This window comes from Artibeus jamaicensis, unplaced genomic scaffold (assembly GCF_021234435.1).
Source record: "Artibeus jamaicensis isolate MK-2021 breed Jamaican fruit bat unplaced genomic scaffold, CSHL_Jam_final contig_1016, whole genome shotgun sequence".
NCBI lineage: Eukaryota > Metazoa > Chordata > Mammalia > Chiroptera > Phyllostomidae > Artibeus > Artibeus jamaicensis.
The window spans coordinates 3,059,620-3,084,621 of NW_026521195.1; the positions used below are offsets into that span (position 1 = coordinate 3,059,620).

At 51.2% G+C, this 25,002-nt stretch overlaps 1 protein-coding gene across 2 annotated transcripts in view; it reads right to left on the bottom strand.

The window, feature by feature from the left end:
- Positions 1 to 201: 201 nt before the first annotated feature.
- The window catches only part of ZNF277 (zinc finger protein 277), a 76,473-nt gene continuing 51,672 nt past the window's right edge, over positions 202 to 25,002 (bottom strand). The window contains exons 5-12 of one of the 2 annotated variants that reach the window (XM_037156032.2): positions 13,181 to 13,272; positions 12,388 to 12,498; positions 10,433 to 10,565; positions 5,418 to 5,485; positions 4,312 to 4,408; positions 2,857 to 2,899; positions 1,835 to 2,009; positions 202 to 519 (exon numbers count right to left, since the gene is read on the bottom strand). In XM_037156032.2, the coding sequence (XP_037011927.2) occupies positions 264 to 519; positions 1,835 to 2,009; positions 2,857 to 2,899; positions 4,312 to 4,408; positions 5,418 to 5,485; positions 10,433 to 10,565; positions 12,388 to 12,498; positions 13,181 to 13,272 (975 nt within the window). In that variant the 3' untranslated portion in view covers positions 202 to 263. The remainder of the gene's footprint in view (positions 520 to 1,834; positions 2,010 to 2,856; positions 2,900 to 4,311; positions 4,409 to 5,417; positions 5,486 to 10,432; positions 10,566 to 12,387; positions 12,499 to 13,180; positions 13,273 to 25,002) is intronic. The other variant, XM_037156033.2, reaches the window with a different exon arrangement.

The following is a 25,002-nucleotide window of genomic DNA, read 5'->3' on the forward strand; positions in this document are numbered from 1 at the left end:
ACTTACTGGGTGAAGAAAGCCTGTGGGGAAGAGACTGACGTGCTGGTGGAAGTCCGCTTTGGAAACAGCTGGGAAGTTTCCCCCCTTTGTGATCTGCATGTCCTGTCACAGACCACTGAGCCCCATGAAATGCTCAGTTACGAGGATTACGTAATAAAACTTTCAAGCCAAAACACAAGAGGTCCTCATTTCTTTTCTGAAAAAACAAACCAAACTTTATTTTTTAAAGTGTATTTCGCCAAGGACTGCTCCTGTGCTGGTGGTCACACCTGTACCGCCCCTTCCCGAGTATCTTCTGTGAGAAGACCCGGGGGCCCGCCCGGCGGCTCCCTCTGGCCCTTCACGCCCCCAGGGAGCAGCAGCTGGTTCAGGACACTGCTCTGTCTCAGGGCCTGCAGTCTGCACGTGTCCTCACTGATGACGGGGATGCTTCCCTTCTGCTCTGGGGCCTGCAGGTCGCTGTCACTGTCGGACAGTGTGCACAGCAGACTGTCATTTTCATAGGTGGGAAAGTAGTACCTGAAAACAACCACAGAGAGGCTGCATGACCACAGTGTCTATCGCCCGGCAGCGCTCCAGCAGCTGAAGGTGACCGCTGTGCTTTCACAGGTCTCCCTGCCGACCACCCAGCGGCAGTTTGCAGAGGCTGTAAAGGGACTGCTGCTGGTTACTTCCGGCGCGACCTTTACTGGCTGACACTGGTCTTGCTGATGTCCCCGCTAGTTATCTACCGTAATAAGAGACTCACTGTCCGAAAAGGAGCCGGCTCCAGTCCTGGGCAGCTCTGGCGAGAGAATACCTCCCCACCAGAAGCTGAGAATCACGTCCCTCTCACTATTCTCACCAGCCCCCCTGCTAATAGGTCCCCCTCCCCCGGCTAAGGAAGCTCAACTGCACTTCCTCACACCCACTCCTTTTGTGTCTGGTGAAAACCACTGCTCTCCGTGTTTTCTCTCTCAACCTAACCATTGCTGGTTCTTCATTCTAGCAGACCAAAAACAAAGACAGCTCTCCAGAGACTTCCGGTGTGCTATTCTGGTACCTTGTCCAGACACACTTTGTGGTTTGTGCTGAGGGCCTCCAAATATTTCAGCCCGTGAAGGAAGAATTACAGGAACAAGGCAGGAGATCAAGCCAGGGCTGACTCTGTCTCTCTCAAACCTGGGGTTTGTGGAAAAACTAAAGCCTTTTGTTTTACAGAGGAAAAACAGAAGCTTTCAGCTAGAGTTTTGGGGGGACTGGATGTAACATTCCTTAACAGAGGGACCTCCAAGCAGCCCCAGGGGTTGCCTAACTGAGGTTGTCCAGAGTGACGTGAGAACCAGCCCCAAAGGCTGGGCTGGCAAGGGCACCTGTGGACCAGCTGCTTAACGCTGGATGTGCCAACACGCGAAATGCATGCCAAAAGCCCTACCAGTCACATGCTCTCTGACAGTATCTTGGAGTTTACCTACATCAGTAAGTAGATAGACGTGCAAAAATATGCAGGCACGTGGTGATTCAGTGTCCCTGCTTATTGGAGCAAAAAGCACCTAACAAGCTGGGATGTACTCATGACTGGGATATCTGACACCTACTAAAACTGATCCAATGGGTGTGTATCAGATATGGAAAGATGCTTTCAATGTTTTAATAACATATAATCTAGAAATCTCTCTATCTCCCTTTATGTACATATCTCTAAATCACAAAACCTGGAACAGCTGGTTACATTTACAAGGCACGGAATGACTTCAAAAATAGGTTTAGAAGGTTCCCACTGTTTCCCATCAGCATGCGTCAATGCGGGGCGCCGGGGCGCAGCCGTGCATGTGCGCGTGCGGGCAGCACTCACTCCGGCTGGTCCCACGTCGCCACGTCCGGAAGCAGGGCGGCGTGCCTCGCCGCCTCCATGTGGGCCCGCAGGTCGGCTCTGGAGGGGAACCTCGTGTGGCAGCCGTAACAGCGACCCTGGTGGACCTGCCTTCGAATGAAGTTGACCAGCTTCACTTGCTGATAGAAATTTAACCCTGAAAAACAGAAGTGCACAGAATCAGCCCCAAACTGGTCAGGCCCGTTTTTTGCACTGTTACAATTTTTATCAAGAGCCACTTCCCTTTGCCCACCAGCCCAAAGACGCAGCCAGTCACAGAGTGTGATGACAGACACAAGCAGTACCAGCCGGCAGTGGCTGGGGCTCCCGTGCCAGCATGGCTCTAACTGCTTCCCACCCACGACTAGTTTTCGTCCCCACATCCCCACATCCCGTTCCACAGGTAGTAGCATCACCGCCCCCCCCCCCCCATGCATCAGGACACTGTCCAGGGTCACGTGGGAGGCAAGTGAGCGGGAGGTGGGAGGTGGCATGGGCCTGATGGCTCCACAGCATGTGCTCTGGACGGCTGAGCTCGTCACATGGCGACACAGAAACGCGTCCGTAAGAGCAGGGAAGTGCAGGGCACACGCTGCAGTCTGCACTGAGGCGGGACAGCGGGCTTTGGGTGGTCTTGGGTTCATCAGTGAGTCCGTGCTTTGTGCTGTAACGCCCCGAGTCTCCCCACCGTCGGGACAGTGAGAACGCCTCTGTAGGAGCTAACGCAGGACTTCTGTCTGCGTCACCCACGCCTGGGAACGCTCAGTTCGCCCGAGGCCCGGGTGGCCAGTCTGCCTTTCTGGTGGGGACTGTAGCCATTGACTTGCATGTTGTTTGAAGCGTGTGTGTGTGTGTGTGTGTGTGTGTGTTGGGGAGGGAAGAAGGACTGCATGAAACCAAAGCCTGCACTTGAAATTGAACTTGTGGTGGCTGCGAGCCCCAGGCACGAACACAGGTGTGCTTTTGGGATGGTGCACAGAAGCACAGCGCCCATGCTGACTTACCAAGTTCTGACTTGATCTTGAGGAGATCGAACTCGTGCGTGTCCTAAAAGGAGGAATGGAGGTACCTGTGAGCACACACATGTTGGATCTTTCACTGGAGTGTGAGCACAACACAGCTCAGCCCCAGTTCACCGTCTCCTGCTTCAGAAGCCGCAGCAGCCTGACCGCCCCCCCCCCCCACCATCCGCCTGCTGAGCGTCCAAGTCCTGCCGGCCCATGCGCATGCCCACAGTGGGCCGACTGCAGTGTCTTGTCTGCTGGGGACGTGTGGGCCTGCGGGCCTGTGTCTGGGCCCAAGGGTCCGAGCTGCACGGCACAGGCCACTTCACAAACTCTGCTTCCACCGGAGACCGCCTACTGCACTGTGCCAGCCGGCAGGTTTCTCTTCTCGTGCCTTCCCACATGCCAACTGAAACGTGTTTCACGCTGCAGAGGCTTGATCCCTCCCTCCCTCCCTCCCTCCCTCCCTCCCTCCCTCCCCGTGACAGTCCCCTGGACACCTTGCAGGCTCCCAGAGAACAGAGTGCAGTCTGTGTGGCCCCTCAGGCAGGATCGCCAGGACGCACGGCAGCCATCAGGGCATGTGACTGAGCAGAGGCTGAGGGCGCCATCGAGGGCGCAACAGAGGGAACCCCTACACTGGGCGGGTACCGGGTCTCCCTCCAGTTCTCAGACACGAGGATGCTGGGAGCTAGATGTCCACCCTGGACACCACACATGCGCTCAGGGCAGCCTGGCTCCGGGAACCCGAGCCTCTGCTTCCACAGGGCCACCGCCCACACCCACTGCAGGAGAGTGCAGTCTCTGATGCGCAGAGACGGGGCTCATGCAGCAGAGGGCCCCATGGGGCACAGGGGGGTGGGCACATGTCGGTCATCAGCCCTCCAGCCCTGAGCCGTAAGTGTCCGGAGCCACCAGTTCCGCCCCTTCCCCAGCAGCTGTAGGGAGTGACAGTGCCCTCTCTCACAGACACCAGCATGACAGCAGGTTCCCAACTGCTCACTTCCAGCTCCATCGCAGCAGCCAGTGCATCCAGAGAGGGGCACACACTGGGAACCCTCTCAGATGTCTTCTCTCCAAGTCCATGTCACTGAAGGAGGGAGACCTCACCCTGTGCCCACTCCTTCTGCACGCCCCCGTCCCCCAGGCTGTGAGGAGGGCAGCCTGCCTTGGGCTCTCCTGAGTCAGTGGCACAGAAGCGCTGCCCCTGGCTTCAGGGTCCCCTTCCCCGCAGGGGAAGGACCTCGGGAGCATCTCAAAGGTGGGTGGCAGCAGAGTGGTCTGTGAGACCCCACCCAGCGGCTCCCCCAGGCCCAGCCCACGGCCTGAGCCTGTGGGACTCTCAGGAATGGGGTGCGCCGGAGGGACCGGAAGTGTAATGGGACGAGGGGCTGCCACAATGATTGGCTTTCCTGTCAGAACTGAACAAACTTCAGATGAACAGAAGCATCTCACCTTCATGTGGACACATAATTTCTCGATGGTTTCTGCTTGCTTTTCACAAAACAGACAGACAGCCGAGACGGGGTGTTCCTCCCAGTCAGACCAGTCCCTGTGTCAGGCAGAAAGCGGCACACGTGGGGGTTCCTTTGTCGAAGAGGGTGTTGTGCCCCGCCTCACGTGACTCATAGCCTCTCATCCGAGGAAGCCCTGCCGACCCCCGCCTGTGCCAATGCTTTGGCCAAGGCGGCAGCGTCACAGTGGTGCCATGGCGTCAACAGCAAGAGTGATTGGGTGCAGCCATCCCCTTGCCTCTGCTCCTTCCGAGCAGCCCCTGTGCTGTGGGGTGGCACAGTGTCTCTGAGCTGAGCAGGTTGGTCGTGCAGAGGGGAGAGGCTGGGGGTGGGGCAGGAGGCTGTCAGGAATGGCACGACACCCCACAACACTTGGCGTGTCCCACAAAGGCACGCCAAGCCCCTCACATGGGAGGGCAGGTCATTGTGAACGAAGTGGGTGTTAAACCAGGTGGCAGACTGGCGGGTAGAGAACTCAAACAGCATTACCAACCATCCCTTCCTCTCCTTGCATTTATTTTTTGATATAGGGACAAGTGCTTGTGGTTCCCGAGTAGGAGAGTCCAAGTCTCGGGAGAGAATGAGAGGATGGGCAACAGGGAGCCCTTCCGGCGGGGAGAGCCCTCCTCCGGCGTGTGGTCCCCAGCCAAGGAGCCAAGATGCTTTAAGCTGGTCGTGGCTGGGGTGAACACAGGACAAGGTTAGCTTCAGCTCAGTCACCTTCCCTGCCCCCGTGACAGGCAGCACGCAGAGGCCAAAGGTAATGTCACTGCAAGGTCTGGGGACTAACTGGGTTAGCAAGACACCCCGGAAGGTACTTTTCTCTGAGTGACGTGTTCTGTGTGTCCAGCTAATGGCTCCCACGGCCGACCACACACTGGTTAGCAGGAGCAGCAGTCCCGGCCGTGTTACACGCAGGGAGGTGTGACCCACAGAGCAGCTCTGCTTCCCTCTCTCTGGTTCCTCGGAATGACGTTTGACCCCGAACTAAAGGACTGGTTCCCTGCCCTCAAGCACTAATCAATGAGCAGCATCAGCAAGTCTTACTCTTCCTGATGGTCCAGCAGCTCCCGATCGTCTTCCGACTGAACTTCTTCCCAGGATTTTCCAAGTTCCTTTGTGGGACAAACAGAGAGGTTAGGAGTTCGGGGTGGGGAGAGAGAGAACAGACACAACAAACCACCAGGCCCGCGCTCTGCAGATATGAACAACACTAGAAGATGCGTCAAAACTGCTGCTGGGGCGGGAGGAAGGGCGCGTGCAGCCCGAGATGCCTCCACTGTGCTCTTCTGCTTGGAGGAGCGGCAGGGTCCTCTCAAGGTCCAGCCTCTTAAATCTAAGTAAGTCAGTGCTTCTGAACCCTGGATGCCCATGAGAATCTGCTAGGGATCTTTTTAAAAAACCAACCAATCAATATTTCTCAATGGAGATTTTGAGACATTCTCCCCACTGGACTCTTGGGGGTCCCGGCAGTCTGTTTCCCAGGCAGCGGCCACAGTGACTCTTCTCTAGGACATGTCCCTCCCCTGTTAGTGTGAACCCGCCCGTGGCATCTCACACGGGTGAGGTCCTGGGACCTCCGCATGGCCTCCATGCCTCCTCCCTACACCGCACGACCTCTGCTCGGGGCGTGTCAGCCCCACTGGTCCTGCTGCAGTCCAGCAAGCTCACGCCCACCTGCTCCCCCACCCTGGTGGCATCGCCCGCCCATAACACGCTTGCTTACATGACTGAGAGGCTCAGCCCGTTGCATCACCTGCCAGGAACACGCTCCCTCACGTGCTTGCCTGGCTCGGCAGGAGCGTCACCTGCCCTGCTGGCGCGTCACGATGATGTGCCGGAACCACAGCCCCCTTCACGTCTCCACTCCTCTGTGACGTCTGACTTTTCTTCCAAGTGCTGACCACTGCTGGCATCACTTTTCTCTTGTGCCACCTGTCCCCTCCCCTACAGTGTCCCTGAGGACAGGGCCTCTGCTCACTGGAGGGTTCTAGAGCCCAGCCCACAGTGGGCTCTGGAGGGTATTTTTAAAAACTGAATTGTAACAAAGAAAGTCTACACATTTGAGGCTGATTTAGACCCCGCATCAAAAGGATTTCCTGAGCTGACTGGGTGGGTCTGCTCCTCTCCCTTGGCCTCCTCACTGCGCCGGTGGGAGCGCATGGAACACCAGAGGCGATGGGCGTGGGGACACGGACAGACACCCTTCTGAGCAGCTGGACTACGTCCACAGCCCACACACTCTGCCATAAAGGCACATGTCCCATTCCCTACCATTCTTCTGAAAACACACAACCAAGTTCACTTGCAGTTGGGAACATTTTTTCTCAAAGGTATTATTTAATTAAAAGAGCTACAAGTGCCATTTTGATTTTGAAGGAAAAAAATCTATCATCAACTTCCTAAGGAGTCTGGGAGCTGTCATTATCTACCAGCTAAGTGTCGCATCACCCAGACGTGTGGAAATTTCTCCTGACATTGTCAGAGACAGTTAACTCAGACTTGGTTATGTCCTCCCCAGAGTCATGAAGCGTCCGCACCTCACCGTGCACCCCAAGAATGGCCCCCACATGGCCAACACATCCCTCATCAGTTGAACCTCTTGGCTATGGATTAAATCCTTCATGCATTACTTGGTCTCGCTGGACAAGGCCATGGGCAATAGCGGTTGTCAATAAATGTTTGTAGCCGAGAGCAACAAGTAACACTGTCCACGTTCCAAACTCAGAGCTTTGTTCTGCACCTTTCTCGGTGTTCAGTTGCAGTGCCACATGGAAGCGTGTGCCCATGCACCACACGAGAGGGAGATGGGGCTCTGTGTTCTCGGTGCACCAGGAAACACATGGCCTGTGAGTGACAGCGGCCCCGACTTTCCCAGAGCACCCCGCTTTGGTGCAGTTAAGTCTACGACTCGCCACGGAAACCGGTCCCAGAGGGAAGAGAAGCAAAGCACGGGACTCTAATTAAGATGCTGCGCCTGCTAATGAGTCATGTCAGGAAAGCAGCGACCACGAGAACACAGAGTCTGGAAGGCCCGTCAGTGGGGATGTGTGGAGCGCCCCCTCAAGCCCCTGCGTCAGATGGCTGCAATCGACGGGTGGGTGGAAAAACACGGGAAAACAAGATCCTCTCTGCCAGCCCCCTCGCCCCCAGACACATGCACTTATGCAAAAAACCCGTCAGAGAGAGTGTTTGGGATGGAAATCATTTCATTAGCGAGAACTATCACTAAGCTAAGAACGAAAGGTTAAGAGCCCACTTGTTAAAATGGCTCTGTATACTTAATAAAAAATCAAAGAATGATAAAACCACTATAAAAGAGCTCCCTTCAGAAAGCTCAGGGCTTGTGACCCCACACCCGGGGACACACGCTGAAGCCGCGATGAGGAGGCCGGGCGGTGGGTTGCTCTCCGAAGCAGGGGTGTCAGAGCGTGTGATCGTGAAGCTGCTGGTGACCGCCCCCACTGCTACCACCGCTGCCGCCCGCACCTCCCCTCTGTGAGACAACAGCCAGCACTCGAAGGACATGACCTCGAAGGGGTGTCCAACCAGCGGCCCACAGGCTGCCTGGGGCCCAGGATGGCTATGAATGTGGCCCAACACAAAATAGTAAATTTACCTAAAACATGAGATTTTTGGGCGATTACATGTCACAATGTCCTAAGACAGCTCTTCTTCTTCCAGTGGGGCCAGAGACGGCAAATGGTTGGACACCCCTGAGACTGTGCAAAGGGCCTTGAGTGGAGTTGCAAGCCCGTTAGTGTTCAAAAGCTGGTGTGTGTGGTTAAACACGGAGATGGCCCTGCCTGAGAAGGAGAGGGGACCGGCCGGCTTGCTGATTGCAGAGGAGAGCCCAGAGCAGCCTTGGCCCTTTGGCCCCATGTCTGTCTGTCTGTCTGTGTGGTGACCATGAGAGTGCCTCTTGCAGGAGCATCTGGACTTCCCCCCACCACCCACCCAACCTCGGGTCTGCAGACCCCATCTGAAGCAGAGGCGAGGGAGCATGGGCCTGCTGCGGCGGCAGAGGCCTGAGCACCGGCGCCGCACCCCCTCACCAGGTGTGCACAGGAGGGTGCTCATGTGCCTGCCTCCCACCCAGCCTACACACTCCGAGAGCGGTGACTCAGATCTGCCACCTGGCCGGCAGCATCTGGTACCTGGACGGCCCTCGAATGCCTGCAGAGTGCTGCTGCAGAGAGACCGGGAGGTGCGGAGGCGCAGTCGCCCACGCTGGGTCAGGCCACGGAGCCCTGCCTGCTGCCCGCAGTTGCGCGTGCACGCCAGCTTTTTCTCGTTTTAAAAACTCATTGCTTAAGTAAACTTTTAGAAGCAGTTATTCTTCCAACTGAAGATTGTCATTAATGGGGTATGAGATGAGACTGAAATGCTGCTGAGCAACGCTGGGCCCCCACTTTCCTCCGACTCCATGCCATCAATATTCGGAACAGTCTTTCGCAGGCTCGCTCCAGGTGTTGTCATGCCTGTTCCCGACGGCAGTGTCCTAGGCTGTTCTCAGGGCTGGTGCCTCTGGTACGCACTCCTCTCACTTAGGGCACTTACACTCTAGAGAGACTTTATTAGTGTCCTCAATCTCTTTCAAAGGGAAGTTCGCATCACTTCCAAAGTGCTCACCCATCATTAATACACTGTAGGCTTTTAGAAAAATCACTCTTGCTGCTGGCTAGTTACCTTGGTGGAAAGCACACAGGGCTGAGGAGGGAAGACCCTGGGTCTGAGCTCTTGCAGGGCTGGCGAGAGGCAGCCTCGTGTGGGCCTTGGCTCCTGTACCAGTTTGTGACAAGAGAGCAGGCGAGGGGAGGCAAACAGGTCCTTAGGGACTCATCCCCATCAACAGACTAGACACCCGGCACACCCCAGGGCCCAGGAACGACTGATGGAGGGGCCTGAAAGGACCACAGAGGGGCTCGAGGGCACCTTTGCCCTCGGTGAACTGTAGAAAATCCTCGGCCTGCCGCGGCTTCCTCTGCATCCGTCTTCAAACACATGCGCAACTTGCTTCAGGGGCGGTTTTATTCCAACCCTGCATGGACTAGTTAGCACAGACAGACACTGTACCCTCGAGCAGAGATTTCCATGTAATTCAGGATGTGCTCGTTTCTGCCCAATAGATAAAATGGCTGATTATAATCAATCACGCCTTCTGTGCCAATGGGTTTGAGTACCAATTCATTTACAGTAAGAAGAAACGTTTCCATTTGCAAGCAAAGTGTCAGAAAGAGAGCTCCGCGTCTGTCTCCCAACCCCACTGCACAGTGACTCATCCTTCTCTTTATACAAGTAGCAGCTTTCCTAATTTGTTATGCAAACCCCCTGAAAACCTACAGATGGGGCACACAGTCGTCACGATGTCCATCGCAGATCCCCTTGTAGGTTCCAACCGCCCCTCACAACACATGCCGCCAACTGGACGCCTCTCTCCCTGGCAGGGACTGCCACCCAGAAGGCTGAGGCTTCTGAGCAAGGAGAGCGTTCAGTACATCAAAAGTCCTTAACCTCTGACCTTGTCCTTCCACCCACAGGTCAAACACATGCAGGTCCTCTTGCCTCGGGCAATGACCTATGTGGCTTTGTTTCTCTAAAATGTCCATTAAAAATAAAATGGCACAAGAGGACGGTATAGATGATTTTGGGGGGGTGGGTAAGGAGATGATATTTTACTTGGAAAAGAGGGGAGGAATGAAGAGGCTGGTTTGCTTTTTTAAAAAGAATTACCCAGTGTAGCAGCTCGCATAGCTAGAGGCAGGCGCATGGCTTTCAACTGGAATATAGGCGTCTCTGGCCTCGAGGTGACAGTGCATAGGGACTTTTTCAGTCAGGGTGACTGTGCGTTCTACAGACAGTTTTACTCTGCGAACAACAGGCAAAGCAGGGCAAAACCAGAGCAGTTGTGTTTGCAGAGGAACATTTCAAGGGCAGCTGCTGTGTGGCGCGCCCCCAGTGCCCTCCGGCCTGTGCGCCCTGCAGGTGCCCCAGCGCAGGCCCCCCAGACAGGGTGTGGTCTGCGGGAGGCGCCGTTCTGCGTCTAGAGAAGAAAGGCTCACCAAGTAGTTGATGACGTAGAAGCGGTCGTACTCCCGGTTCTTCGGGTTGACCCTCCGATGCCGCCTCTTCCTCATGTGGTCTCGCAGGGCGTTCCTGTCCCGGAAGACCTTCTCGCAGTACAGGCACTGCAGGCTGCGGCAGGGACACAGCGCTCAGTCGGCTCTGTCCTTACTGAGCCACGGTCACCCGGCTCGGTCACGCAGAGCCTTCCAGCGGTTGGGGCAGCCTCGTCAGAGCCCCGCCCACTGTGCTTCCCTGGCTTTCTGGGACGCACGTGTGTTTTCAAGTTGGCTGGGTCGGCTGTTTAGTTCAAACTGTGGCAAAGACAGCCCACGTTAATTTGATGGTTTACTAATCAAACTGCCTCTGCTAAAACGCAAATGCAGGCGTGTTCTGACAGAATTGTGATGACAGCGAGCACCAGCTGCACCTGCCACGTGTGAGGAGGGGTCCACGGCTTGGGAGCTGATTTGCAGGGCACGAGGCCCAGCTCCGGCACCTGCGGGCCGGGCGACTCAGTGGTGTTACTCGTCTTGTTGTCTGACCTCTAAACTGAAGATGATACCAAATCTTAGAGAATTTTTAAAACTTATACACACTTATGTCTACATAATTTATGCATATCTGAAGAGAAACATGTGCATATTGCATCATGTATATATATTAAAAATAAAATACCCAGCACACAGTAAGTGCTCAATAAATGGTAGTTATCACCCTATCATTCTCAAGTACCTTCTACTTGAACACTTCCACTGAGGAGGAATTCATTACCTGACCACTCAGTGATGGCCAGTTTCCGACCAATTACAAAGGAAATGTCCTTCTCAGGTGAAGTGTGACAGTTGACATCCTGTGACTTTTACTCAATGGTCACTGGACCTCTACTCTGTAAAGTCACACAGAATTAATCTGCCTTCTACACAAAATCTTGCAAATGATTGAAATCAGGTGTTTCCACTTCGAATTCTTTTCATCTCTACTAAATACCTTTCAAAACTTTCTTATGCCATTGAAACCAACTGGGGTCTTTTATAAGTAAGCAATTTATGAGCGAGCGGTAAGCTGATGATGATTGATATTCTGGCATTATTTTACAAACAAAGGCTTCTCCAATAAAAGAATGAAGGGATTTGTTTTAATGTAGTGTTGATACCAGAATACGAAGTCAGAAGTTTTTATAATTAATCTACATCCCTCGATACATCTTTTTAATGTCACTGCTCTACATGCTGTGGGCCGAGACACCACATTCTTTAGGATTATATTTAAATAAAGAAAAATAGGTTTTGAGAAAAAAGCAATCTTGGACACTTTCCCAGAAAGTAAAGTTGGCTAGATTTCTAAAAGGCATTTGGACAACCTTGACAATTTCCTTCCTCATTTCTACACGCTGGGCTCCAGGACCCAAGGTCACAGGATGTCACCTGGGGACAGGTGGAGTGTCACGGTTCACAAATGCAGAGGAACAGGAAAGGGCAGAAGAACACATGCGGCATCTCCTCCCTCACATCCAGTTGAGTGACAGACCTCAACTTGACAGTACATCTACCTCACTAAATATGTAAAGTAGTTATAGTGAAAAGTAAAGAAATTATGAACCCAAAACTGAGGACAGAGGTTTCTGGGGAATACTCATGAGAAAGAGCACCCGGGGGGACCAAGCGATGACTAGTGTTCTGCTTCTAGGCTGGACGGTGAGTGTCTTCATCACACCGCATTCAATACACTGATGGGGTGTGTGTGTTGTTCGATGCATGGGATGCTTTTATTTAAAGAACAGACCAAACGATATGATCTGCACCAAGTGAGGACTGTCATACAGGACGCGAAGTCCTCCAACATGAACTTTCCATGAATGGAAAAAAGTCCATTTCTGCAGTTACTTCTGACTATGAACTTGTAACTGTCCACAAGAGTCAAAGATCCAGGTCGTGGTGCGTCAAGGACTTACTTGTCAAGCTTCTCCTGTAACGTACGTAGAAACTCGCTGCAGTTGACAATGTTGTCGGGCAGTCCGATGTTGAAAGCGTGTTCTCTGGACATGTGGTTCAGCAGGACAGATCTAGGGAGGAAGCGGAGTGATGGGCGTCAGGTGCGAACCGCCCGGGAACAAAGGGTCGGCCACGGCCCCCGGGGAGTGGAGACCGACAGTGCTGAGGAGAGTGACATGGGGGTCTCCACACCGAGACAGGCGCGGGGCCATGTGGGCGGGTTCCGGCCTGTCGGCCACTGGGCAGGACCACACTCCACAGGGGAGTCGGGTGTCTGGCCTCGGACCTGTCACTGTGCCGTGCCACTTTTCTGATTTGTCACAGACACAGGGAAGAGAAGGCTGCCCAAGACAGCTCGGACCTGCTTCAACCTGGGATTGCAGCGATTCGGCGCTGGTTTGTTTTGTTTTAAACAAAAGTAAAACAGCCAAAGTGCTAAAAGTTTAGTTAACAAGTTCATACAGGACAGTGTGTCTGTAGTGGTTTGTTCACACAGTCTTGCCTGCCGGCCGATTTAAAAAGTTTTACAATGTTAAACATAAATCTACTTTTGGCATTTAAGAAATTCATTTCCCTGGTCTGCTTAGAGCAACTGCAGTCCATCTTTGGTGGCAGGCATACTGAAAAATTACTGCTGACACCACGAAAGGGACCCGAGCGAACCCCCAAACGTGGCTCACACAAGCATGGCGGGTGCGCAGATGGGTTTTCACAGGAAAAACCGTCGCGTAAAAGACACGAATAGTGGCAAACCTGTTCCCGAGGAACTCCTCACTGCAAAACATGCAGACGCCACGGAAACTGTCATCGCTTCGCTCCCGCTGCTGCTGCTCCAGGATCCCCTTCTGTGGAGGAGAAAGAGCGTCGGAAGGGCCTGTGATAAATGCAGGCAGCCAGAGACCGAGTCTGGGCTGCCTGGGAGGGACCCGGGGTCGGAGCCCAAAGCGGGCACCGTACAGGGGCGCCGAGGAGACTTCGAGTTCCCCCAAGCCCCCTGCACTGGAATCCCGAGTCTGTCCTGGTAAGTGCCCGCGAGGCCCCTTCGGGACACGGCGCAGGGAATGGAGAGCGGGCAGCACCCACCACGCCTCCCATGCTCGCTTCTTCTGTCTTTGTCAGGCACCTCGTGTCCTCGTTCTCATTCAAAACCCAAAGTGTGGTTGGGTCTTTGCCGCGTTCCCTTCTGTAATTCTCCATGTACTTTGTAATCAAGTTCTGATCTATTTATCACTTGAACTAACTTTCTTATTCCTTCTCTCCCCCTTTGCCAATGATGTCACTGATCCCCCTTCCCATCAGTCACTATGGGATGTGTCTCCAGCGGCCTCCCACCTTCTCCCTCCGCTCCACCAGGCCGTCTTCTCTCTGGCTGCTAGAAGCACTTTTCTTAACCACTGTCTACACGCAGAGCTGGCTACCTGGTTATTCTCTGAGATAATTTTTTACAATTTTTTTAAAATTTATTTTTTTTGAATTGTTTATGCTGTTACAGTTGTTCTATTCCCCCCCTTCATTCCCCTCCACCCTGCCCCCCAACCCCACCATTACCCCCCCCTTTAGCTTATGTCCATGTGTCTCAAGTCCTTTAGGTTCTATATTTCCCATACTATTCTTGCCCCCCCCATCTATTTTCTATCTACTGTCTATGCTACTTGTTTTCTGTACCTTCTCTCCCCCGTCTCCTCCTCCCACTCCCCTGTTGCTACCCCTCCTTGAGATCTTCATTTCTATGTTTCCACTCCTGATCTAGCTGTCCTTTTAGTTTGCTTTCGTTTTAGGTGTGGTTGTTAATAACTGTGAGTTTGTTGTCCTTTCACTGTTCATGTTTCTTTAACTTCTTTTTCTTAGATAAGTCCCTTTAACATTTCATATAATAAGGGCTTGGTGATGATGAACTCCTTGAATTTGGTCTTATCTGAGAAGCACCTTATCTGTCCTTCCGTTCTAAATGAAAGTTTTGCTGGGTAGAGCAATCTTGGTTGTAGGTCTTTAGATTTCATGACTTGGAATATTTCTTTCCAGCCCCTTCTTGCCTGTAAGGTCTCTTTTGAGAAATCTGCTGACAGCCTGATGGGGACTCCTTTGTAGGTGATTGTCCCCTTAGCTCTTGCTGCTTCCAGGATTCTCTCCTTCGTTTTAATTTTGGCTAATGTAATTATGATATGCCTTGGTGTGTTTCTTCTTGAGTCCAACTTTTTTGGTACTCTCTGGGCTTCTTGGATTTCTTGGAAGTCTGTTTCCTTTGCCAGATTGGGGAAATTTTCTTTTATTATTTGTTCAAATAGTTTTTCCACTGGTGGTTGTGTCTTTCCCCCTTCTGGTACCCCTATAATTCGGATATTGGAGCGTTTATAGATGTCCTGGAGATTCCTAAGCTTCTCCTCATTTTTCTGAATTCTTATATCTTCATTCCTTTCTGATTGATCATTTTTTTCTTCCTTCTGGTTCACTCCATTGATTTGAGTCCCAGTTTTTTTTCATCTCTATGGGTTTCCTGTGGAATTCCATTCATTTCCCTTAATTTAGCCTTCATATGTTTCTCTAATTTGTGGCTATAGTCCACCAGATCTGTGAGGAAGCTGATGACCAGTGTTTTAAACTGTGCGTCTGAGAGATTTGCTATTTCTTCGTCACTTAGATTTATCTCCGGGGCTTTGAGGTCCCCCTGCGACATTTTTGGTCTGTTCTGGCCCTTTAAGTGAGAGAAGCGGCGCCTTGGAGTCCCAGGTCGCTGGGTTGTGACGCTGTATGTGGGGGCATGGTCAGAGCGGGGAAATGGCGCCGCCGCCGCCGCCGCCGCCGCCACCGCCGCCGCCGCCGGTCGGACCACTTACTCCCTCACCCGCGCGCAACCGGGCAACCACAGTCAACTCGCTGCCACCGCCTCCCCACTGACTCCTCTGTAGTCGCTCACCCGGTGGGCCGCTCGGTCGCTCACTAGGTCCAATCCTGGGTTTGGAACCCGTGCGACTGGATTCGCGCGTCTGGATTCCGCGCCCAGGTCGATCGAGCTCTCCTTTGTAACTCCTCACCTGACGCCGGTTTCGCCCCTTACCGGTCAGGCCGAAGAATTTGTTGTTAGCGGACTCTCTGAGATAATTTTAACTATGCTTTGTTAACACCCTGCTCTAACAAGGGTGGCTCTACCTTTCCTTGAGGTCATTTTATTTACCTCTGCCTTTTCACTCTTGCAAATCTGATCTGTTCTTTAAGATCTACCCTGATTCCCGTCACTACTAGGCAGCCATTTCTAGACAATGGTAAACACTTTGGCGCTTCGGCTGGGACACAACTGAGCAGACCAGGTTTGAAACCTGCCTCTCACCTGGACTTGATTCAGTCTCCTCAGCCCTCTGTTCTCTCACTTGCAAGAGGAAAGGAAACTGTTTCATGGCACTGTTTGCAGGGCTGAGTCAGATAACTCGGTGTATAAAGGGCTCTGAGGGGCTGCATCGTGCTGTTATTGGCCAGAGTCCATCCCCTCTGCTTGTCACCCACCGCCCCTTCGGGAGCCACCGCTTGCTTCCTCTTCCAAAAGGGTCGGAAAACTCTTTGAAGCTATAAAAAAGTCTCTCTGCTGGTCTTATGTGACGCTGGCATGCTGTTCCCCAGCTTCTCTCGTAGCATGGGGCTCAAAATAGGAACATCATGAAGTTTACTGCTGATTCTGTTAGTATTTATAGAACTGCACAAAAAACAAACGAGGGTCCAGAAGCTTAATACATTCCATGTGGCCTTTCTGTACATGTACCACCCAAACATCTAGAAATACTAATCCACTGAAGAAAAAATAAGAAGCTACCATAACAAAAATGAATTAATGAACTTCCACTTTCAGCCATAATGGAAGAGCGGATATTGCACTTCTCCGTGAACTACAAAACAAACTGCTCTGTGTACTTGTTGTGTTTCAGACATGGGGTAATGGGGCTGTGATCCTGAGGGCAAAAGAGTAACACGTGCATGGCCCGTCTTCTGCTGGGTGGTGTTTTCCAAATTGCAACATAGAGAAATTGAACCCAAACGCTGGGTAGAGAAGAAAAGATTGGTGTGTAGGACACCGGGCTGGTGGGACTTGTGGGACGAGGGACTAGAGAGCAGAGCTGCACACGTGTGGGGCAGGGGTATGGGAGCCGGGCGGAGCGGCTTCCGAGGGAGATCCCGGACACCGCGGCCCCAGAAGATGCTGCGGCCCCAGCGAGCATGATGGGAAACCCAGCCTGACCCCTCAAATGCACAGCAGATGGGATAAAAGCAGGAGAAATATAAGGGGTAAGGTTCACGTATCAGACAATTTTGATTATTGCTCTTTAAAGACTGAAATAAACAGCAAACGTCAAATGAAAGAGGCACTGGAGAAGGAAAACAACCTTTACAAGCACTCATGGTGTGACTTAAGAAAGAACACACGTTCCAGAGCCCTGCATCCAGGACTCTGTCTGCATCAGTGGCAGCCACCGCTGGGTTCTGGTTCACAGGTTCGAGACCACACAGTCCAGATGGGGTTGGAGAAAGATTTCACTCAACATTTTCTTAGTTTTGACTCAACACAAACAGAGAAGATCCGTGAGTCAAACCAGAGGGACACCAAGCCACCTACAGCCTTCTTTGGCCGAACGTGTTGTACTGGTGCACCTTGAGGGCCTGCGTGCCGTGCTGGGAAGTGAGGGCTGCACCGCAGGCTGCTTCCAGGGTGTGGACCTGGCACAGAGCCATTCTGTCCTATGGTCTGGAGCCCCTGCCCGTGGTGACGCCACGGGCGACTCCCAGCCGCTTCACCCGCACTGCCCACAACCACAGGAAGACACGCGGCCAGAGTCCCAGGTCGGCCCTCATCTCACCAGCTCAGGTACCTCCTTCACTCCTTCATTCTTACCTGCGTGGGTGCTGTCAAGATCTGCTGTTTGCCCCTGTGCAAACTCTGTTTAAACTCTTCCCTAGACCCTCCTTCGGGGAATGGGGGCCACCGAGACCACATTTTGTTTTCTGTTCATTTCATGGGCATAAGACTTTTTCCACTTTAATGCCACCAGTGCACGGAAGAGCCCTGTGGCCGGGGAGAAGGGACCTGGTGGCCAGGGAGCTCTGCTTCAGCTGCATTCTCCACCCAGCTGCTGGGCTCCAACTGCACCCCGGGCACACCTGACTTGTGGCTGCAACGATGCGAGGAGCGCTCTGCCCATTCCTTCCTGGCCATCTTCCTAATGTTTCCCCGTGGACCTATTCTAGTCCTGCTAGCTACACTAGTCGGCTCCAGTAAGATCTTTCTGACCAACACTGCTCAGCACCGGCCTTTTAGAATTGGAGAGTGACCAGGGACCTTGTGAAACCATTTATGATTCTCCATAAAGAGATCTCGGGATGACTGTGTAAAGCCACATAGCTACTTGGTGCCAAAGATGGTGTTATTGTCAGGCACCACATTGCTTTATTTTCCCCAGAAGTTACCCACTGGAGCATGCGCAGGCACGTAACATACAACCCTGACTGTTCTGTTTAGTGGACAAATGAGTTCGGAATCCAAGGCATGGAGAGCTGGGGAGGCAGGCAGCGTTGAGTCCTTCCTACAAGAAAAGTTTCATTTGGGTGGGTCTGATAAGGACTAGCTTCTTGGCATTGAAGGCTGCACAACATACTAAGGTAATGGGAGAGACAACATACACAGTTACAATTATGCCTGTTTCTGGCTTAATTAGAACAAGGTGTTTGGGATGAGCAGCTTTTCTAGGGTGCAGAAATTGTAATTGAGTGGTTCAGGGGTTAATAATGTTGCACAGGACGGTCTCCAAGGGACCGCCCACGTTGTCTCGGCTCTCCAACCCCAGGTGCAGTGTACCTGCTCGTGCGGGGCGGGGCTCTGGCTGCAACCAGCAGCACGTTGCTGCACTGAAACAGACACCTTCTGTCCAACCCCCAGGACCCTGCTGCCCTCGCAAACGGCTCTCAGTGGCTGTGGCCTCCGGGTCTGATCCTCTTCTCTTTCGTGGCCGTCTGGGTTTGTCTCCTTTGCTCGCCGAACCTTTTCCTCACTGCCAGCGCGTCTACTCTGGGCCCACCAACCGGCTCCCTGATGACACCTCCTCTCCACTTGCTGTTCTCTGTTCAGCCTCCTGTTCTCCGGAGACCTGAGAGCAAAGCTACAGAATTCCTCAAAATCCAGCTAAACAAAACCCAGAAAATCAGATCCTATGAAGACAACTAAGTCCGATGTTTGGACCCTGAGGAAGAACGGCCCCACTCATTTTTCGGGGAGGCTTTGTGGCTGTTGTTCTCATCTAATAGGGGTGCTTTGTTTCTTCCTTCTGGGGTCTCTGCTGCTTGGATCCACCGACGACCCAGTACCCGATGGAGAGATTTATAGGAAAGATTTTCCCGGTGCCCACATTTAATCAGTACGCCAATCTGACGCTCGCCTGGACGGATGTAGCTGGGCCTTGAAAAATCAGCCCACAAATTCTCCGTTGGACGTGAAACACTTAGAACTGGTACCTGACCTAGATGAAGGTGACACTAAGCGATTTCCTGACTTCTTTGGAAGAAAGCCCACAGTCCTTATTTAGAACGGCACCCACGGCACCACACACCTGACCCCAACCTTCTCTCGCCCTGCTTCCCTGCACGAACCCTGGTGTTACTCTCCATAGCCATTCTCAAAGCCCTGTTCTCATTTCTCAAGCCCCCAAGGCTCTTCCCTTTTTTCCTCCACCAGTCTCCATCTACTGGGGTTCTGTACCTCACTCCCTCAGGGCTCAGTCCAAGCGCTACCCCTCTGTGGGGGGTGGGAGCTGACTGGGACTCAGGAGAACGATACGCCTGTCCTGTTTTTACCACCCATTCTTCACGTGGCCTTGGGCATGCCACTGCTCTAGGACTTCGTTTCTGGTGATGTCTGAGCTGCTTTAGAAACAGTCTAGAAACCACAGCGGTGACTGTCCCTGACCACTCTGCTAGATGACACCTGTCCTTGGGCCACAGTTTGTACATTCCATTGGCACCTACGCTGATTGGTTTTCAAGAAAGCCGTGTCCCGACCCCTCCGCTAACAGCATGGACTCTGTCAGGCCATGAGCGCGCAGTGTGTTACAGAAGGTGCTCGGTAAGCGCCGCAGCAGCTCACTTCGCACCCAGCTTCTCCGCCGGTAGGGCGGGGCTTAGCTCTGGGCGGGGCTTAGCTCTGGGCGGGGTCGCTCCCGCTGGGGCACAGAGCACAGAGCCTTTCCCAGCAACCCTGAAAGTTGCTGAGATCCCCATCTACACAAGCACCCAACCTTATACCTAACGTATCCCAATAAAAGGGACTTAATACTGGTTGTGACTTTAAAGTTCTAAAGTTTTGTTTCTAATTCACGACTGAAAATTTTATGAACACACAGAAATACATAAGAGAGTTTTACAATGCTTTAGGGTAGGGATTTGGAGAACGTGTTTTAATTTTTTCAATTAACCATTTTTACTTGTAACACTGTATATACTTTTAACGAGTATGTAATCTTAAAAGAACAACTCTATGTGTGTTACTAAGACCACTGTTTAAGAAATATAGGGGACGCAAGTGAAGACACAGAAGTGAACTAGAGTGATAATTACTGAATCCAATAATTAAGAAAACTAAGTACATTGAAGTAGAATATTACTTTTGTTTTATCATTTAAAAGTATTATGAAATAAAATGATAGCAAACGACTTTTCCACTTATTCACTCTAACGAAGTCTACTCATTTTTCATAACTGGTCTGCTTATTATTTTTTGTAAGTGCCCATGCCTTAAAAACAAAGAGGAAAATTCTCTCATTTTTTAAAATAGGAACATCAAATGAATAACATACACTGTTGATCAAATTTCACTTAAATCATAAAGATGAAAAAGAAACTATTTTAATTCTGCAACTATTATAGCTGTAGCAGCGTTCATTATCCAATTGTAACCAACCTGGTGAGTTAAGAAGTCCTCACGTACTTCTTGAGACTGGATTTAGATGCATCAGGTTGCTCAGAGCTACGTCACGATGGGCAACTCAGTGAACCCGGAAACTATCAAGTGCGGTAGCTCCTCCTTATGTCTGTCGCTGACTCTTACCTTCTCACCAATATCTTATTATAAAAAATATTTAAATTTCTTTACATTTAAAAAGTCTCTTTATTTTTTACTTTTTCTAATCCTCACCTGAGGACATTTTTTCACTGCTTTTTTAGAGAGAGAAGGGAAAGAAACATTGATGGAAGAGGGAAACATTGATTGGTTGCCTCCTGTATGCACCTGGACCAGAAACCCTATGCGCCTGGAACGGGGATTGAACCTGCAACCCAGGCATGTGCCCTGACCAGGAATCGAACCCACAACCTCCTGGTTACAGGATGATGCTTCAACCCACCGAACCACACCAGCCACCAGGTGGTGGCTGTCTTCTTTACTTGTCTCAAGAATGTCTTTCTATGCTCCTCTCCCCCATACCTCCCACCAAGGCTGGCTCACACATTTCATCTGGTTGTAAGTGCCCTGCCCCTAAGTCTTAAACCATAAGATAACTCACTAGCCTGGGACTTGGGCTCTGATGTGTGAGGAAGGGAGCTTCTCCTACTCGGCTGTGGCCATCCACAGTACATGGTTAACCACCAGGAAGACCTTGCCAGTGTTACTGTTTTTACATCATCAGCTCCAAGAGTTCCCCACCAGAGTGTGAGCTCGCCAAGGGCAGAAGTGCCTTATTCATCTGGGGTCCCCACGATGGCCAGGCAGGTACCACAGTCCCTGTTTGATGGGGCTGCTGCTTCCGGTAGTCCTCATGTCCTCCATGTCCCCTGACTGGGTAGGACTCAGGGTGGAAGTCAGCCTCGTCATCCCCATCCCTGACACCCCAGTTCCCATTGCCGTTCACTTGCTGTGACAGAGAAGATGGTGCTGGGTGTCCAGCTGTGGGACACATGCTGACAGCTGTGGCCTGGGTATCGGTGAGGGGCACACGGAAAGGAGCCGCCTAGGCCATCGGGGAACGCACTTCTCTTTCTCCTTTCCTCTCCCTTCCTCCTCTCCCCCCTTCCCCCTTCTTTCCTCTCCTCGTCTGCAAAGCTTGGTATCTGGTAGGATTACCTGTGGCATAAATTCGAAAGTCCCTTGTGAACAAAAAATACAATGTTAGGAGACAGTCCCTACAAAATCTCACAAAGAGGCACAGATCAGAGCCTGTCAGCCATGTGGTTTTATTTTCTTAAAGAAATCTAACACTGGCTGGATAGCCTACATTTTATTCATGGCTTTGTAGACTGGAAGGATGAAGAGAGTGTCACAGGTGTTATATGTTTGAACTTCGCAAAGTGGCTGATGAAATCAGATAAAATTTTCATTGCAAACTAGACTTGGATAAAAACCACAGTTGTAAGAATGCAAGACCAGCTCATGTGTTAGGCAAAGAGTCCTAATAACAAGCTGCTCGCTGCTCTAATTGGTTTATAATGTCAAGTGCAGTAGTAAGGGGTCAGCGCCTGTCTTCATCTTTATGCATGAGGGGAGCAGGGACATTAATGGGACGGCAGGTGTGGCAGACGGCACTCACCAGTCACAGGGGACAACACAGTCGTAGGAAATGATAATGGGCATTAGGCGGAAAGTTACAAAAATCAGCCAGTGTAGGAAAAAGCAATTTAGAAAATGTCAATTTCGTTAAGTACACAGGAAAACAAAACCCAATGTTTAGAATGACAAACCCCGTGGGAACAGCTCGCACTGACATACGGAGGTAAACCTGAGGCTGATGTCTTCAGTTATCGCTACCAGAAATGCCCGATAGGTGCTGGCACAGGCCACTCACTCGTGCAGTCGCGGGGCCAGGACAGAAAACGGCGCAGCAGAGCCTGCTGGGACCTCTCTGGCCAGGGCTCAGGAGCCAGGATCCCTGTGCCCTTGTCTGACGTAACATAACCAACCCACCGCAGTCAGAGCGGAGCCTGAGGGCCGCAGGCAGGGAGCTGGGAGCGGCCGTGCTGCCCACTGCCCCTCTCCAGGGGTCCCCGAGGCACGTGGGAGGACGGCCTTCCCACCCCACCTCCACCTAGTGAGTGTCTCACGCTGCTATTGAACCGAGTAGCATAAAGATGGGGGTGAAGAAAGAAAAAACCGGGTAGGATGGGTGCAAATCGAAGACGAGAAACAACGAGAACACACACCTGTAGGTGCACCACCCCCTGCCGTCCTTCCTTCCCACCGCAGTGTGGGGTTTCCATGTTAGTCTCCCTTGAGAGACGGGCTGAGGGCTGATTTTCCTGCCCCTCCGTTTATCCCATCTGATGGGGGATGAGGGATGAGGGAGTTAAAGTGTAAAAAACTCAGTAAATTTCCACTGACTTAAAAATTAAGAGACAAGTTTGATTAACAAACTAAAACAGAAACATGAATTAATTTTGGGTACAAATGTTGATATACAGTTTCAACCACTTACAAAACAGAATCTGCTTGCAAGTTACATAAATATTTGAGAAGTGCTCTCTCTGACTAGGGTCAAATAAAAAGCTACTTTTCCTCCAAAGAATTCCATTTTAAGTGTCAAGAAAAAAATGCTAGGTAGCCCCAGGCCAGGCCAGGCTGTGTGCCAGTGTCTGATGACATGAGCATGTGAGTTTATGTCAGTAACATGCTCACACAGAATAGTTAATACACTTACAAACACACTTCTGCATGTAGAGGCAGGAATAGCGGTATTAAAACAGACATTATCAGTTTCATTATACAGTTCTTAAAAACAAATCAGTACAATCAACTGGTTTCAGCCTTGTATGAGAGACAAAGGAAAGTTAACTTTGACAATATCAAAGATCTTAACAAATAAATGAGAGAAGATATGCCAACAACTAAATCAAGACAATAAAACAAAGGAGAGCCAGAGAGCGTCCCTGGATGACGCCCTCTCCCGAACCCTCCGGCTCTGACCTGACACTTCGCCTGGCCAGAGGAACCCAGCCCCCGCCCGCCCCCGCCCCCGAGACTGCGGAGCTGAGGCAACAGCCGTCTGCTCGTGGCGCAGGGCGGACAGGCAGCATTTCCCTTCTCCTGTGAGCCTTTCTGAGGGGGTTTTGAAGGGAAAGGTAGAGACAGGATATAGAGAACACCTAAAAAAATAACTAGCAGAGAAAAAAATAACATAAATGTACCCATTTACATAAAATAGCTCATCAAAATAGGAAAAAAAGTATAAATACAGAAAAAAAAACCCATGCAAAAGGCAAACACACGAGAGCTAGAGCAGCTGCATTTCTGTCTGTGTTAAAGGAATAAGGGAATCCAGCCCGGTGAGAGGAGGCAGCCGCTTACCTGCTGAGCAGTGGCCGTGGGAGACTCACAGCACCCTGCCTTCCCCACTGACGCCCAGAGCTGCTGGGGCGGCCGGGCCAGCCCAGCCCAGTGCCACCTGCCTGGATCTTCTAGGATAAACTCAGGGTCAGGCACAATAGCCCTGTGTTTCCCTGAAGATAGAGGAGACCCTTACAACACACTATCTTCAAGGTGTAAAAGAAAACCTGAGAAACTTAGGCCCACAGGAAAAAGAAATTCCTACCCACCACTGACCTAAAATAATATACTAGATTTTCTTCCAAAAAAGTTCTTAGCATTGGGAACAAGACACTTATTTATTCACACATGCATTGATGTCCTGTTCATTCATTTTTATTCATTTGTACAAATGTCAAGTTAGAAAATGTCACATTTGCTTACAGAGGAGAGGAAATTTGACAAAGGACCCTGGTGCAGCGGGAATGGGGGTGGGCCTGGGGTGGGAAAGGGCGGGAGCTGCTTCCCTTCCTGGTTAACAGAGGATCTCACGGGGCTCCGAGCATATCTTCTCTTATCTTCGACCTTGACTTTCTGTGTCACCGGAGAAAGTGATATTGCCTTCCTGATCTCACAGAGCCAAGGTATATTAAAAAATGCCATGTGAGATTTAAATTCAGTTGGTACACTGCAAGATTCAGTTTAGTGTTGGTTCAGACTAGGTTTACGTTCATTTCCTAAATGAAAACATTAATTAAGCTGAAGGTTAAAATGACTCAGTGGCCACTGCAGCTCCCTTGATCTCTGTTGTCTTGTTAACAATAATGTCACATTCAATGGGCAACAGCATCTCTATTTGGGACAGTTGTGCTGGAGGCAATTAACAAATCTGTGCTTGGGAATTATGCAAGAAAGGTATAAATGTAAAATGACTGTTGCTTTGAAGTCACTGATAGTAAATAATCTGATCCTTCACTAGAAGCCACTAAAATCTATAAGAAAGTGGCAATGAGCCCTGGCTAGTGTGGCTCAGTGGATTGAGTGCTGACCTGTGAACCAAATGGTCGTTGGTTTGATTCCCAGTCAGGGCACATGCCTGGGTTGTGGGCCAGGTCCCCAGTAGGGGGTGCATGAGAGGCAACCACACATTGGGTTTCTGTCTGGGTCTTTCTCCATCCCTTCCCCACTGTCTACAAATAAATAAATAAAATCTTGAAAAAAATAAAATAAAGATAGAAAGTCTTAGAGAAAGATATATATTTCATTTTATTCTTGTTTTATTGTTGGGGATGTTGGGAGATATGAAGTAGCATTA